Source organism: Trifolium pratense, linkage group LG4 (assembly GCF_020283565.1).
Source record: "Trifolium pratense cultivar HEN17-A07 linkage group LG4, ARS_RC_1.1, whole genome shotgun sequence".
In the NCBI taxonomy this organism is placed as follows: Eukaryota; Viridiplantae; Streptophyta; class Magnoliopsida; order Fabales; family Fabaceae; genus Trifolium; species Trifolium pratense.
Window position 1 is genome coordinate 22,994,526 of NC_060062.1, and position 12,999 is coordinate 23,007,524.

A 12,999-nucleotide genomic window follows, 5' to 3' on the forward strand; every position below is an offset into this window, starting at 1 on the left:
ATTGTTAATTTCTTGAAAAAAAATTAGTTTGATTTTGTTACCTTTCTAACATCCTTCTTTTTCCCGAATGATTATTTCAAAAAAGAATAGCTTCCTTGCATGAGAAGAAACAAAGATGGCGTTTAGAGAAAATGAAGATGTTAAAGCATATATAAAAATAAAATTAAAAAAGTGAGAGAAAAGAGTTCATGTTGTTGTTAGACAAAAAGAAGATGGATAGTGTAAAAAATGCATATTAGAGAAATGAAAGGGAAGCGAATGAAATGAAAGTGAGGGAAGATAATATAGAATTTTGAATAAGTGAAGAGAGGGAAAAAAAGTTTTGAATTTGAAATTTGGTGAGACACAAACTAAATGTTTCCCTTCTAACTGCATGAAGCCGTTTTGCTATTGGCTTAGTCCAAATATAATTCTTATCTTTCCTTTCCACTCACAAAATACAATGTGGCTTAGATGGCTTGGTTACAATACAAAAAGTGGTGTATTTTCAGTTACATGATTTTTGGATATCAAATACTCTTCAATGGAACACATGGCAGTTTCTCAAGTGAGGGCAGTTTTGAACTTTAACCAACATATTATATAGATAAAATCATGAAAATAATATGAAACCAAATGATCACTAATTTTCTTATTTGTATAGCAACATGAAACAGACTCAACATACTAATTTTCAAATAGATAATACAACATTACTCAAACAGAAAAGTTGAAATTACAAACAAACATATCTATATATTATAAAAGACCAACATCCAATTAATTCATTCTTCTGCGATTTGCAACGGCTCGGTTGTTTGTTCTCTTCAGTCTCAAGTTAAACATTTGTTCAACAAGTCTTGCAAGCAAGTCTTGCAAGCCATTCTGGTTTCCCAAAGAAGAATACATTATGACCCAACAGCAACCCAGATATTGCCCCACACGCATATCCTATTGCTACTGCTTTCCAACCAAATCCTGATTCCTCTTCATCTTCAGATGTTGAATGTGGTGGCCGATCTTCATCCTTTTTGCATGATTTAGACAATGGTAATCCACATAACATTGTATTTCCTTCATAGGATTCATTTCCAAATGTATCAAACTGTTGACCTTTAGGTATCATTCCCTCGAGATGGTTTTGTGAAAGGTTCAAGAATGAGAGAAAATTCAGCTTTGTGAGAGACATAGGAATCTCACCCCTCAACTGGTTCCTCGAGAGGTCCAACCACTCCAAATTTCTCAAATAACTCAATGATTGTGGAATGGTACCTGTGATTCCGTATGGAGCACTCCAATAGTAGGAACAGTTATAAGTGATAGGATAATTGACAATAACATTAACAGAATGTTATAGGGACACAAATCTTCCAACAAATATAATATACAACACAAAGGATATATTGGTCAATTTTCAGATTTTATATTTTAATTTTTTTTCCTTCTCTCTCACACAAGCGAAATTCCTTTTGGGGAAAATCTCAACCCCAAAACACGACCAAATCCCTAACCGTATATCGCACAATCCCCTCCGCCGTTCAATCGCTCCTCCACTGCCGTTCATTCTCCTTCACCGTTCATTCTCCTTCACAGTTTAATCTCGAACTCTACAACCCCTCCGCCGTTGTTCTCTGCTTTTCCAAGGTATGGAATAACTTCATCTCTCTACCGTTCCAATGTATTGATTGATTGCATGATGTTTCTCTTTAGCTTGCTTTTATACTGCGTTTTCTAACTAATGGGTCAAACAAGAGATGAACTTGATGACAACACAATAATTTTTTAGTTAACCTTTGTGAAGTTCAATTTGCAATTTGTGGAATATAGCGAGGCTTAATTGAGAAATTAGGGTTAATTCTTTTTATTTGTCTTTTATATAAGGGAATAAATACACTTGTGGATACGTAATAGAGGAATTCAAAATATAAATAATAGGGAAAATTACACTCACCTCCCCTGAGGTCTATTAAAGGAGGGACTGCATCGGTTTTGTGTTGAGGTTTGTTGTAGTGGTCGTTTTGGTGTTTTTCTGGCTGTTGTACCGGTTGTTGCCTTGCTGTTTTTCTGTGGCTTGGTGCTGTGTTTAGATTACGGGGTTGTGTTTGTGTATTACTGAGCTTCATGGTGTTTGTGTTTTTTTGTTGGTGTGCACCAGTTTGTTGCAGCAGTGTGAATGTGTTTTTTGGCCTGGTTTTCTTCTATTTGCTTGTATGTCCTATTGGTTTAGGACTTAGGTAGTTAAGGGTAGTGTTTGAAAAAACCTAAAATACCCATATCTAAAAATTTGACACCACATCAAAAAACCTAAAATGCCCCTAACTAACAAAAATCAGAAATTAAAGTCTCTCCTAAATTTGGTCCAAGATAAATTTGCAAGTTTTGATTAGGTTTAGGGTTTGCAAGAGTTGATGCAAGCTTAATTAGGATTATATATATAAAATTTGTAAACCACTGATAGGGTTTAGGTTCCATTCAATTCCATCGCAGTAGAAGAGAAGAAAATGGAAGGGAAGAGAAGTGTGCGTATGTGCTGTTTATGCAATGAGAGAAGAGCATCTCTTAGCAGACCTAAAACTCTTGAACAGATTTGCAGAGAATGCTTCTATCTTGCCTTCGAAGACGAGATTCATCAAATCATCGTCTCCAACCGCCTCTTCATCCGTGGCGACCGCGTAGCTATTGGCGCTTCCGGCGGTAAAGACTCCACCGTCCTCGCCTACGTTTTATCGAAACTCAACCGCATCCATGATTACGGCCTCCATCTCTTCCTCCTCTCCGTCGACGAGGGCATCACCGGCTACCGCGACGATTCTCTCGAAACAGTTCACAGAAACCAGATTCAGTATGGTTTGCCTCTGAAAGTTGTATCCTACAAGGATTTGTACGGATGGACCATGGACGAAATCGTGAAACTGATCGGTCTGAAGAATAACTGCACCTTCTGCGGCGTGTTCCGTAGACAGGCGCTTGATCGAGGCGCAGCATTCCTTAAAGCAGATAAACTTGTGACAGGACACAACGCTGACGATATAGCTGAGACAGTTCTGTTGAACATATTGAGAGGAGATATAGCTAGATTGAGTAGATGCAGTTCAATAATAACAGGTGAAGATGGACCAATCCCTAGATGCAAACCTTTTAAGTATACTTACGAAAAGGAGATTGTTATGTATGCTTATTTCAAAAAGCTTGATTACTTTTCCACTGAATGCATTTATTCTCCAAATGCATATCGTGGTTTTGCTCGCGAGTTCATCAAGGATTTGGAGAGAATCAGGTCTCCCTTTTCTTCTCTGTTCATTTTATTTGTTTGTTTGTTTGTTATTCATAATCATGTAATTGCATACAGACCCAGGGCCATTCTCGACATCATCAAATCCGGTGAGAATTTTAGGATTTCTACCACTACTAAAATGCCAGAGCAGGGAACCTGTGAACGCTGTGGTTATATTTCTAGTCAGGTATTTCTAGTCAGGCTTTCTTTGTCCTGAATATCTTGTATTGTCTTTTTCTCTGTTTATTTCACTCCTGGGTCATATGAACTACAACAGCTGTGATACAATGGATTAAACGTTTCATGTGCAGAAATGGTGTAAAGCTTGTGTTCTGCTTGATGGACTGAATCGAGGTTTGCCTAAACTGGGAATTGGACGGAGTCGGGTTGCTATTGGTTGCAAAGAAGAAAATGAAAGCCATGGAGGAAAGAGCATCGAAAGCAAACAGTGTGGATCTTTAGACTTCTGATTTTCTATGTAAGCATCATATAAATCAGTGGGTTCTATGTACTATTGATAATCAAAGGTAACTGCAGTTAATATCTATCGGTGAATTTCATGACAGTTAGTAGAGATGTAGATACATCTGATGACAAAAAGTATAAGACAAATAGACTTTGTAGCACAACTTTGCATCTCAAGACATTGATCAAAACGATAAGTCTAGGAATAGTTGCATTATTTGCAGATTTTTTTCACATCTCTAGCTTAATTTTTGTGAGCATTACTTTGTCCTACAGTTATTTGTATCCTTGTACTCAGAATTTGTCGCTACATCTCAACAATGTACTTTAGAATTCAACCTCAAGCATTGGCTTGGATATCCTTGAGCATGCAACTTGAGTTTTGGTATTGCAATCTTTCTTATGTTCTTCTCTAGCAATGGCTTTCATTAAAGAATGTATGAATAATCCAACAATGTATTCTACTCCATATTAATGTCAATCAGTTTTACAAGCTTGGCTGCACTTTCAAACTTTTTACTTGATTGTGTTTATGAAGTTCTGTTTTGTTAGTTTTACCAGCGAGTTACCAAGACTTATTGATGGGATACCACAATAAGGATGAATGTTATGACTTGTTTATTACTCGTAGTAGTGGTTAATTGATTAGTTTAACAGCAATCAATATGAGGGTATCTAAATTAATAAACTGGAAAAAAGGGAGGGGTGAAAGTAGTCCAGGTCATTTAAATATTGAACGATAGAATCATGGTTTGGGAAGTCTTTTAAATTATAGACAGCCTGGGTATTTTAGTCCATAGTTTAGTTTTGTCATGTAAACATTTATGGCAACTGGTATCTTATTACAAATGAATAGGGAAAGTTCCCTGGATTACAGTTTTATTGAAATCATGAAGCTGGTTAAGGGCGAGGTTAGGTGTTTTCAACTACACAGTATCATCTTGGTTTTACTAATCTCACGTCATGTTATGGGGTGTTTCATTTCTGTGGCAAGTATGGAAGGGTCATCTATTGGTTTATCTTATTATTAGAACATGCTAATATTTGACATTTCGCTTTATAAAAATAGTTCTATGTATTACCAAATAAATTTTTGCATGGAAACTAGTCAAGTGGTATCCTTCCCCTCTAAATGTTCTCAAGCTTAATGTCGATGGACCTCATTATAGTGGTAGTAGAGGCATGCTTGTTTGTGGTGATTGCCTTTTAAGACTCTAATGGTCACTTCATTTGGGGTTTCACATGCAACTTTGGTATAGTCACTTCAATTTTGGCTTAGCTTTGGAGTTTAGTTCACGGTCTTCGTCTTGGATATGATATGTCCATTTGTAATGTTCTTATCAGAATCTTTGGTGATTATTAACAAAGTGAAACTGCTTATATTCTCCATCTTGGTTATCCCGAGTCTCTCATCTCCATCTTGCCTTGTTGCTGGAAGAATCTCTTGCTCTGATTGGTTTTGCTAACTGAGAGTGCTCAGTCAAACAAATTTTTCATGAGGCTAATTAGTGTGCTGACAAGTTGGTACATTTTGCTCATGGTGGTGGTTTTGGTTTTGGTGTTATGGAGTTGTTTCATCCTCCTCCTTGAGTTTCACCTTTTTATTTATGATGACTAGTCATTAGTCTTTCTTTAATCTTCTAGTGTTATATAAAGTTAGAGCACAGGTATTTTGTCTGTTGCCACATTGTTCCAGTGTTTATCACAAAGTTAGCTTGGTGGCAATAATCATTTTCGTTATAACAATAACTAATAGCTGACAATATTAAATAAGTTGATGATGCCTCTGAGAGGAAAGTAGGTTTCGGTAAAATGAATGTTGTTCAGCATGCTGACATGAAGAGCATGGCGGCTATATCTCCATATTCTTTAACTAATAGCATCATTGAAAGCCTTTTATTCTTCCAGCATTAATAATAACTATTTCAGCCCTTGGAATGAACTTCGTCTTGATTGATCAAACCTTTTCCCAATTTTTTTTTTTTACTTTTTGCTAATTTTCTTAGTCACTTTTTTGCTGATTTGCAGGAGATTAATGACCCTGCAGATATCCAAAAATGAATGGTTCATGGAAGTTGATGATATTTGTTTGTAGCAAATATGTGAATTGCTGGAGTTTTGCTTTGATGTGCAATACAATTTATCTTTGGCACATTAGCAGCCCGCCATCAATTAGCTTTTCTATTTACTCATATTCAAAAGGTTGCAGAAGCAAATAATTTCTGACACATTCTTTTTTCAAGTGTCATGGTGGTAATGAAATAATTGAGTCTACTCATTTATTTAAAATTGTAGCTTTATATTTTGGGAAATTCTGTTCTCTCTTGCATTGCTCAAAATCAACAAAAACTCTTACACGAGAAGTTGGATTCCGGTGACCTGCGTGTCCTTATATTTTAGAGCAAGGCTTGATGAGATAAAGAATAGAAAAGCATTACTTTTGCCCTGATACTACAGAATCACACCAATTGTTTATTGTACCAAGGAGCCGGAGCAGGCATTCTTTAAAGGTTAATTGAATTCGTGTTTTGTTATTCTTTAAAGGTTAATTGAATTCATTGAATCTGCACTTAATATGGATCGAAGCAAACCTGCAAATCTGAACAAAAAAAAAACACCGTACTAAGACGGGGCAAACAAAACATCGTGTTAAGACGGGATAAAACAAAACACCACACAAAGATGGATTAAAACAACACCAAATGAAAAAATCTCGAAAAAAATTCGAATGAAACTTAAAAATATGTGAATATTATTGTTTATTTAAATAAAAAATAATTAAAAAAACAATTAAGATGGGTGATTTTGGATCAAAATTTATCCTAAATTACTCCCTCTAATTGATCAACCAAAAGAAGAAGAAATATAAAGGTCGCGGTGGCGGCTGAGAGAAGAAAGAAAGAATTGTATATGACAACTTATTGTGTCCAAAAGTGGAGACTTAGACTTTTTCAAACGTACATAGTCCGCAGTTAATTACAATTGACAATGGAAGTTTCCAATATTTGCGTGTCTGTTAATAATTGTGTTTCAAAAAAAAAAAAATTGTGTTTCAGTTTGTATACAATTAGTTATTAATTATTTCTTCATATCAAATATTAATTAGGTATGAAATTACATGATAGGATAAAAAAACTGCAATAATTCTCCTTTTGATAGGATGATAATATTAGTATGGTTTTTTCTAATTAACCCTCTCATAAATTGAGGGTATATTATAAAAGTTGTTCAGTCAAAGAAGTCGATAGTATTTTCCCGATTTTTGCCTATGCATCATACTCATAGCACTGATCTTAGTTGTAACTTGTAACTTAGATAACACTAGAGCTGTTAAAAAATTCAAACTCGGAACTCTTACATAGGTCCTCTATTTACATATGGCACGTACTCAACCAATATAACTCAATAACACCTCACCTCATATTAAGCAATCTAAGGGAGTAAGAGTTATTACATCAAGTAGAAAAATCAAAAGATACATGTTTTTCTACTATAAACCAAAATTAAAAAAAAATAATGTAAATTAGTTCACTGAAAAACTTATATTAAGTTTTTCAATTGAGGAGGGATCTGTTGACTCCAGGAGTAAGTCTTCATTGACTTACTCCGCTTAATAACTCGATATCGGCATTATATTTCTTCAATCCAACCGTTGAATTCAAAGATCTCATTGAGTAGATCAACTCCGCAAATTTTTATAAAAATTCAAAACCGTTTGATACTTTTTCTAATAACTTCAATTAAACGTACGACAAACTTTTAAAAAAACCGTTGAATTTCAATAGTCTGAATACATAATTTTTTTGAATTTTTTATGACATATATAGAAAGCAATCATAACAACATTTTATATGTTGGTGAGAATAACATAGTGAGATATACCTGAACCCTTGCATACTTTGCAGTCAACCAACCCCGTCTCTTGCTAGCTTCATCTTGCCATCGGAGTCTGAGACTCGCATGTGGTTCGACTCAGTTACTTCCATTTTCTCAAATTTTTGAAGTTGCTTTTGTGTCGGTACTTCATAGTGATACATTGCCATACAATGGACGTTTAGATTATGTTGTTCTTAACTGGGGTGCACCACACAAGTGTAGTCTTAACGGCTCTATGGCCTGTAATTTTTGGGATATTTCAAAGTTTGTGACATAAATGTGATTTCTATCATTGATTCAAAGCTTATAAATGAAATTGTACTCATAACATAATGAAAAGTTGTTGTATATTTTGCAGGGGCGTTTGTGTCCAAGATATACGTATGCTCAACAAGTCTAAAAAGCCATTGGAATTTCCCGACGAAGAATACTATATATCTCAAGAGCAACCCAAATATTTCACCATATCCTATTCCTACTGCTTTCTAACCAAATTCTAACTCCACTTCATCTTTAGATGTTGAATGTGGCAGTGGCACTTTTGCATGATTTAGACAACGGGAATCCACATAACATTGTATTTCCTTCGTATGAATGAATCATTCCAAATGTATCAAACTGTTGACTTGTAGTAGGTATGATTCCTTCAAGGTGGTTTTTTGAAAGGCTTAAGAAAGAGAGGAAATTCAAATTTTTCAAAGCCGCGGGAATGTCACCAGTCAACTGGTTCCTTGAGAGGTCCAACCACTCCAAATTTCTCAATTTACTCAAAGATTGCAGAATGGTACTTGTGATTCCATTCATTGAACGGTTGAGACCTTTGAGAGAATTTAATTCACCAATGACTTGTGGAATTTCTCCTTCAAACATGTTATTTGATAAATCAATCATTGTAAAAGTAGCCAATATCTTTGTCAGCTCCATAGAAAACCCTTTCATCATGACCACCATAGAATCGGTATAGTAATAGTTGGACACCGAGTTATTCATGTCCATGTATCGTAACTGTTCAAGGTAAGGTGATGAGATGGATTTAACTTTGCTATCAATGTTGATAGAAAGAAAACTATTGTGGGAAAGGTTGAGGAATTTTAGTGGTGGATGTGTCATGTGTGGTCGTGTGTAGTAAAAACGGTATACCACGTTTCATGTAATGTGCTTTGTCTGAAGGTGTGACTAACTTCACTGAAATTGGTAAGTATATACCCTTGTGAGCATGTTTGGATATGAATAACACTTCTTAGAAATTATCTACTAAAAAAACAATAATAATCTCTGATCAAACTAGTTTTTTCGTCTCTTTAGCTGCAGAGTTGTCATGTTGTGTGCCAAACATATATGTGTGTATCAGGGATGACACTTATCAATTGATGTTCTATGTGGAAAACAAGTACTATCTTGTCTTCCACTATTCTTCCTTATAATTAATGTAGATAATAACGAGGTCTTTCTGCCGACTGAGCTGTAACAAAGGTGAGAGATTGTGTTAAAAACAAGGGCTTGTTGTCCATAAGCATATATGCATGTGTTTAAAATAAAGCTTGCTCCTCCTTTTGAAATACTAATGTATTAACTTTGATAATTTTCTGTTTATAGCCTTTCCCTGCACATAGCAGAAGACTAATTAAATGGAGATGTCAATGGAGCAGATCAAAGCCACTGAACATGTTACAAGGAAAAAGGGTGGTTTAAGAACCATGCCCTTTATCATAGGTGATTAGAGTACCATTACCCCTTTATATATTGTAACCCTTTCCAGGGCATTTTATTTTCTACTCATTCATACATTGTGTTAAAATCATATGTCATTTCTAACCAGGTCGTGATTTATTTCCAACTTTATTTCTTCTTCTTGTTTTAGCAAACGAGACCATTGAAAAGGTTGCAAATGTAGGGCTCCATGTAAACATGACTCTGTACCTGCTAAATGAGTATCATTTAGACCCTTCAACTGCAGCTATAGTAATATTCCTGTGGAACGCCCTGTCGAATTTCATCCCCCTCTTTGGTGCTTTTCTTTCTGATTCTTTCCTTGGAAGATTTCATGTCATAGCATGGGGAACAGTCATCGACCTTCTTGTAAGCTACTACTGTACTTTTGTTCCACGTTTACTCAGAAGCTACGACATGTAGCTTCTTATCAGAATTGATTTAGGAACATTTCAACGTGGAACAAAATATGCTATCAATCATTTAGTCCATTTACTCAGAAGCTACGACGTGTAGCTTTTCATCAGAATTGATTCCAGAATTGATTATGCTATTATTAGTCTATTTTTAGAGTTTGAAACATTTCTGACATGGTGTTCGTTTTTCTTTTATCTTCATCATCATAGGGATTAGTTGTATTGTGGTTAACTGCAATCCTTAGGAATGCAAGGCCTCCAGATTGCCATGGAGAACTTTGTGCAGGTCCATCAGGAGGGCAGTTCTTGTTTCTTTTCTCGTCCCTTGCTCTCATGGCTGTTGGAGCTGGTGGCATTAGGCCATGTTCCTTTGCCTTTGCTGCTGATCAAATCAACAACCCTGAAAACCCACAAAATCAAAGGATCATGAAGAGCTTCTTCAATTGGTACTATGTTTCTGTTGGCCTTTCAGTGATGATTTCGGTGGTTTTCATAGTGTACATTCAAGTTAAAGCAGGATGGATCGTGGGTTTTGGTATTCCGGTTGGGCTTATGTTACTTTCTTCTGTCATGTTTTTTCTGGGTTCTTTTATGTATGTGAAAATGAAACCAAACAAGAGCTTGCTCACTGGCTTTGCACAAGTAATTTCTGCAACCTGGAAAAACAGACACTTGGACTTGCCTCCAAAGAATTCAGACATGTGGTATTTCCATAGTGGTTCTAATCTTGTCCAACCGACGGACAAAGCAAGGTACCAGTTTGTCATATTCAACTAACATAGTTTATAACATGTTTCCAAATATGCATTTAATATGTCTACTTAGTAAAGATATTTGTACACAAATTAAAAAAATTAACATTGACTTTCCTTTTGCCTAGATATTATCACCCTTGCACAAATATGCATTTATTTATGTGTATTTGATTAATTCTCCTAAATTAATTAGGTTCTTGAACAAGGCTTGCGTAATCAAGAACAGAGAGAAAGATTTAGACACTTGTGGGATGGCCATTGATCCATGGTGTCTGTGCACAGTAAGAAAAGTAGAGGAGTTGAAAGCAGTAATCAAGGTCCTTCCCATTTGGTCCGCCGGCATCATACTTTCTATGAGCATAAGCCAACACATATTTCCTGTGGTCCAAGCTGGCACCATGGACAGGGTTGTGCTCAACTTGGAGATCCCAGCAACCAGCTTTGTTGCATTTGGAATCCTCACTTTAACCATATGGGTGGCTATCTATGATAGAGTACTAGTTCCCTTTTTATCAAAGTACGCGAAAGGAGGACTCACTATTAAGCAAAGAATGGGAATTGGACTAGTACTGTCATGTTTAGCCACTGCAGTAGCAGCATTGGTGGAGAGAAAGAGAAGGAATGAAGCAATAAGAGAAGGGTTTATGAACAATCCGAAAGGAGTGGTGAACATGTCTGCTATGTGGCTTGTGCCACAGTATTGCATAACTGGTTTAGCTGAGGCTTTCAATTACATTGGACAAATAGAGTTCTATTACTCTCAGTTTCCTAAAAGCATGGCTAGCATTGCTATTGCACTTTTTTCCCTTGGCATGGGGGTAGGAAACCTGTTGGGAAGTCTTATAGTTAAGGTTGTTGAAGATGGGACACGGGGAAGAGGAAAAATCAGTTGGCTATCTTCAAATCTCAACCAAGGGCACTATGATTACTACTATGCACTCCTTACCCTTCTAAGTTTTGTTAACGTGTTTTACTTCTTCCTATGTAGTTGGGCTTATGGGGGTACTGAAGATATAATGACTTGGGATGAAGAGGATGACACAAAATTATAACCAGAAAAAAGACCGACACAAAATGATCCGGAAGAAGAAAAATATTAATTAAAGAGAGATATATGATTTGATTGGAACAAAAAAGTGGAAATGAGTGCGAATGTATCAAAGTGATTGTATTGCTATTTTTTTCCTAGCTAAGTGGATGCTCATAAAAAGTGTACAATTATAAGTGTTTGGATACTAATTGTGTATAAATGTGATATTTCAAAGTTTGTGACATAAATGTGATTTCTATCATTGATTTATAAATGACATTGTACTGATAACATAATTGCTTCTGAAAGACGCCGTCCTGACCAATTCACAGTAAGATCAAGTTTTATCGCACTCACGGATACAATATACTGATAATCATAGTAGCACCGCTTCTATGATAAAGATTTATATACTAAACTTTTTTAAATTTGCATTTTCATTTGTTCCCCCATGCTCCTTCTTCAAGTAACTGTTGTGCATTTGTGCAGGTACTTGTTAGGAATGTAACACCAGATGCTGATGAATCAGTCAGTGAGCTAGTCGAGCATTTCTTTGTGGTCAATCATCCAGATCACTATCTCACTCATCAGGTCTGATCTTCTTTTGCTACTACTATCTAAACAATTAAGTTTAGCTATTATGACGGCAAGTTCATATTCATTTTTACTTAAGTTCAGATTGATAGTTCTTCCCTACTATAAGGAGCACATAATGTGATGCTTCGAAGAGAACCACCTTTCATCAAGCTGGAAGATAGTGTTATTGGGATGTAACTTACCTTTCAAATTGTTGCAACTAAGGTCCAAACCAATCACGTAATCTGATACGTTGTCACATGTGACACCATCCCACTCACAACAATCTGTCCTGTTGTTCCAAGTTTCAGTTTTGAAAGAAAAAGAGGAACACATAGAGTACAACCAATCATCGGCATGTGTAGCTGAAGTGTTGACAACAAATGAGTTTTTGAATTGCAACAATGCAGAGCTGTCATGATGGTTGCATAATGAGAAAGTGTAGGACACAACTTTTTTTAAATGAGGGGGCTGGATTTACCTTGATGTCAGAACTGACCACCGTGGTCCAATGAACTAGATACCGGTGGATGGAGGGAAAAAAAAGGTTAATAATACAATTTAACGTAAACTCTAACACTTGAGAGTTGAGAATTAGCCATATACACAATCTTCATAGTTGATAAGCAATTACATTAATTTCTTAGAAAACTCAACAAAGAGTTTAGCAATTACATTAATTACAATCTTCTACCGTTCTACGGATGAAATATCTACATGAGAAAATATTTTTGTATGGCTTGTTAGAAACCTGTATCGTCATATCACAAGAATTTGTATTATATATCCTATAATGATATATATTGTGAGCATTTTATACTTCTACGGACTACTAATGAAATATCTACACTAGAAAATATTTTTTCGCTATAATATTAGGAATCTTACATCTTGGCCCTTTAATAAAATAAAAACTCC

The 12,999-nt window shown here is 35.7% G+C and overlaps 2 protein-coding genes across 5 annotated transcripts; both read left to right on the forward strand.

Annotated features, from left to right (window-relative positions):
• The first annotated feature begins 1,281 nt into the window (after window positions 1–1,281).
• On the forward strand, window positions 1,282–6,244 carry LOC123882039 (cytoplasmic tRNA 2-thiolation protein 1-like). 3 transcript variants are annotated; one of them, XM_045930820.1, is made up of 5 exons: window positions 1,282–1,623; window positions 2,445–3,256; window positions 3,329–3,440; window positions 3,565–3,731; window positions 5,747–6,244. In XM_045930820.1, the coding sequence occupies exons 2-4, from the start codon at window positions 2,481–2,483 to the stop codon at window positions 3,721–3,723; spliced, it is 1,047 nt and encodes a 348-aa protein (XP_045786776.1). In that variant the 5' UTR covers window positions 1,282–1,623; window positions 2,445–2,480; the 3' UTR covers window positions 3,724–3,731; window positions 5,747–6,244. The 3 variants fall into 3 exon arrangements, 2 of the variants coding, with proteins under 2 accessions (XP_045786776.1, XP_045786775.1); XR_006799682.1 differs by having other exon boundaries at window positions 1,485–1,623; window positions 2,467–3,256; window positions 3,565–4,103; XM_045930819.1 differs by having other exon boundaries at window positions 1,485–1,623; window positions 2,467–3,256.
• A 1,327-nt stretch (window positions 6,245–7,571) lies between these two features.
• Window positions 7,572–11,790, forward strand: LOC123882038 (protein NRT1/ PTR FAMILY 1.2-like). Of its 2 annotated transcripts, XM_045930816.1 has the most exons (6): window positions 7,572–8,788; window positions 8,900–9,067; window positions 9,191–9,307; window positions 9,456–9,673; window positions 9,931–10,472; window positions 10,669–11,790. In XM_045930816.1, exons 3-6 carry the CDS (start codon window positions 9,223–9,225, stop codon window positions 11,525–11,527), a joined length of 1,704 nt encoding a protein of 567 aa, XP_045786772.1. In that variant the 5' UTR covers window positions 7,572–8,788; window positions 8,900–9,067; window positions 9,191–9,222; the 3' UTR covers window positions 11,528–11,790. The 2 variants fall into 2 exon arrangements, with proteins under 2 accessions (XP_045786772.1, XP_045786773.1); XM_045930817.1 differs by having other exon boundaries at window positions 8,259–9,067.
• The last annotated feature ends 1,209 nt before the right edge of the window (window positions 11,791–12,999 follow it).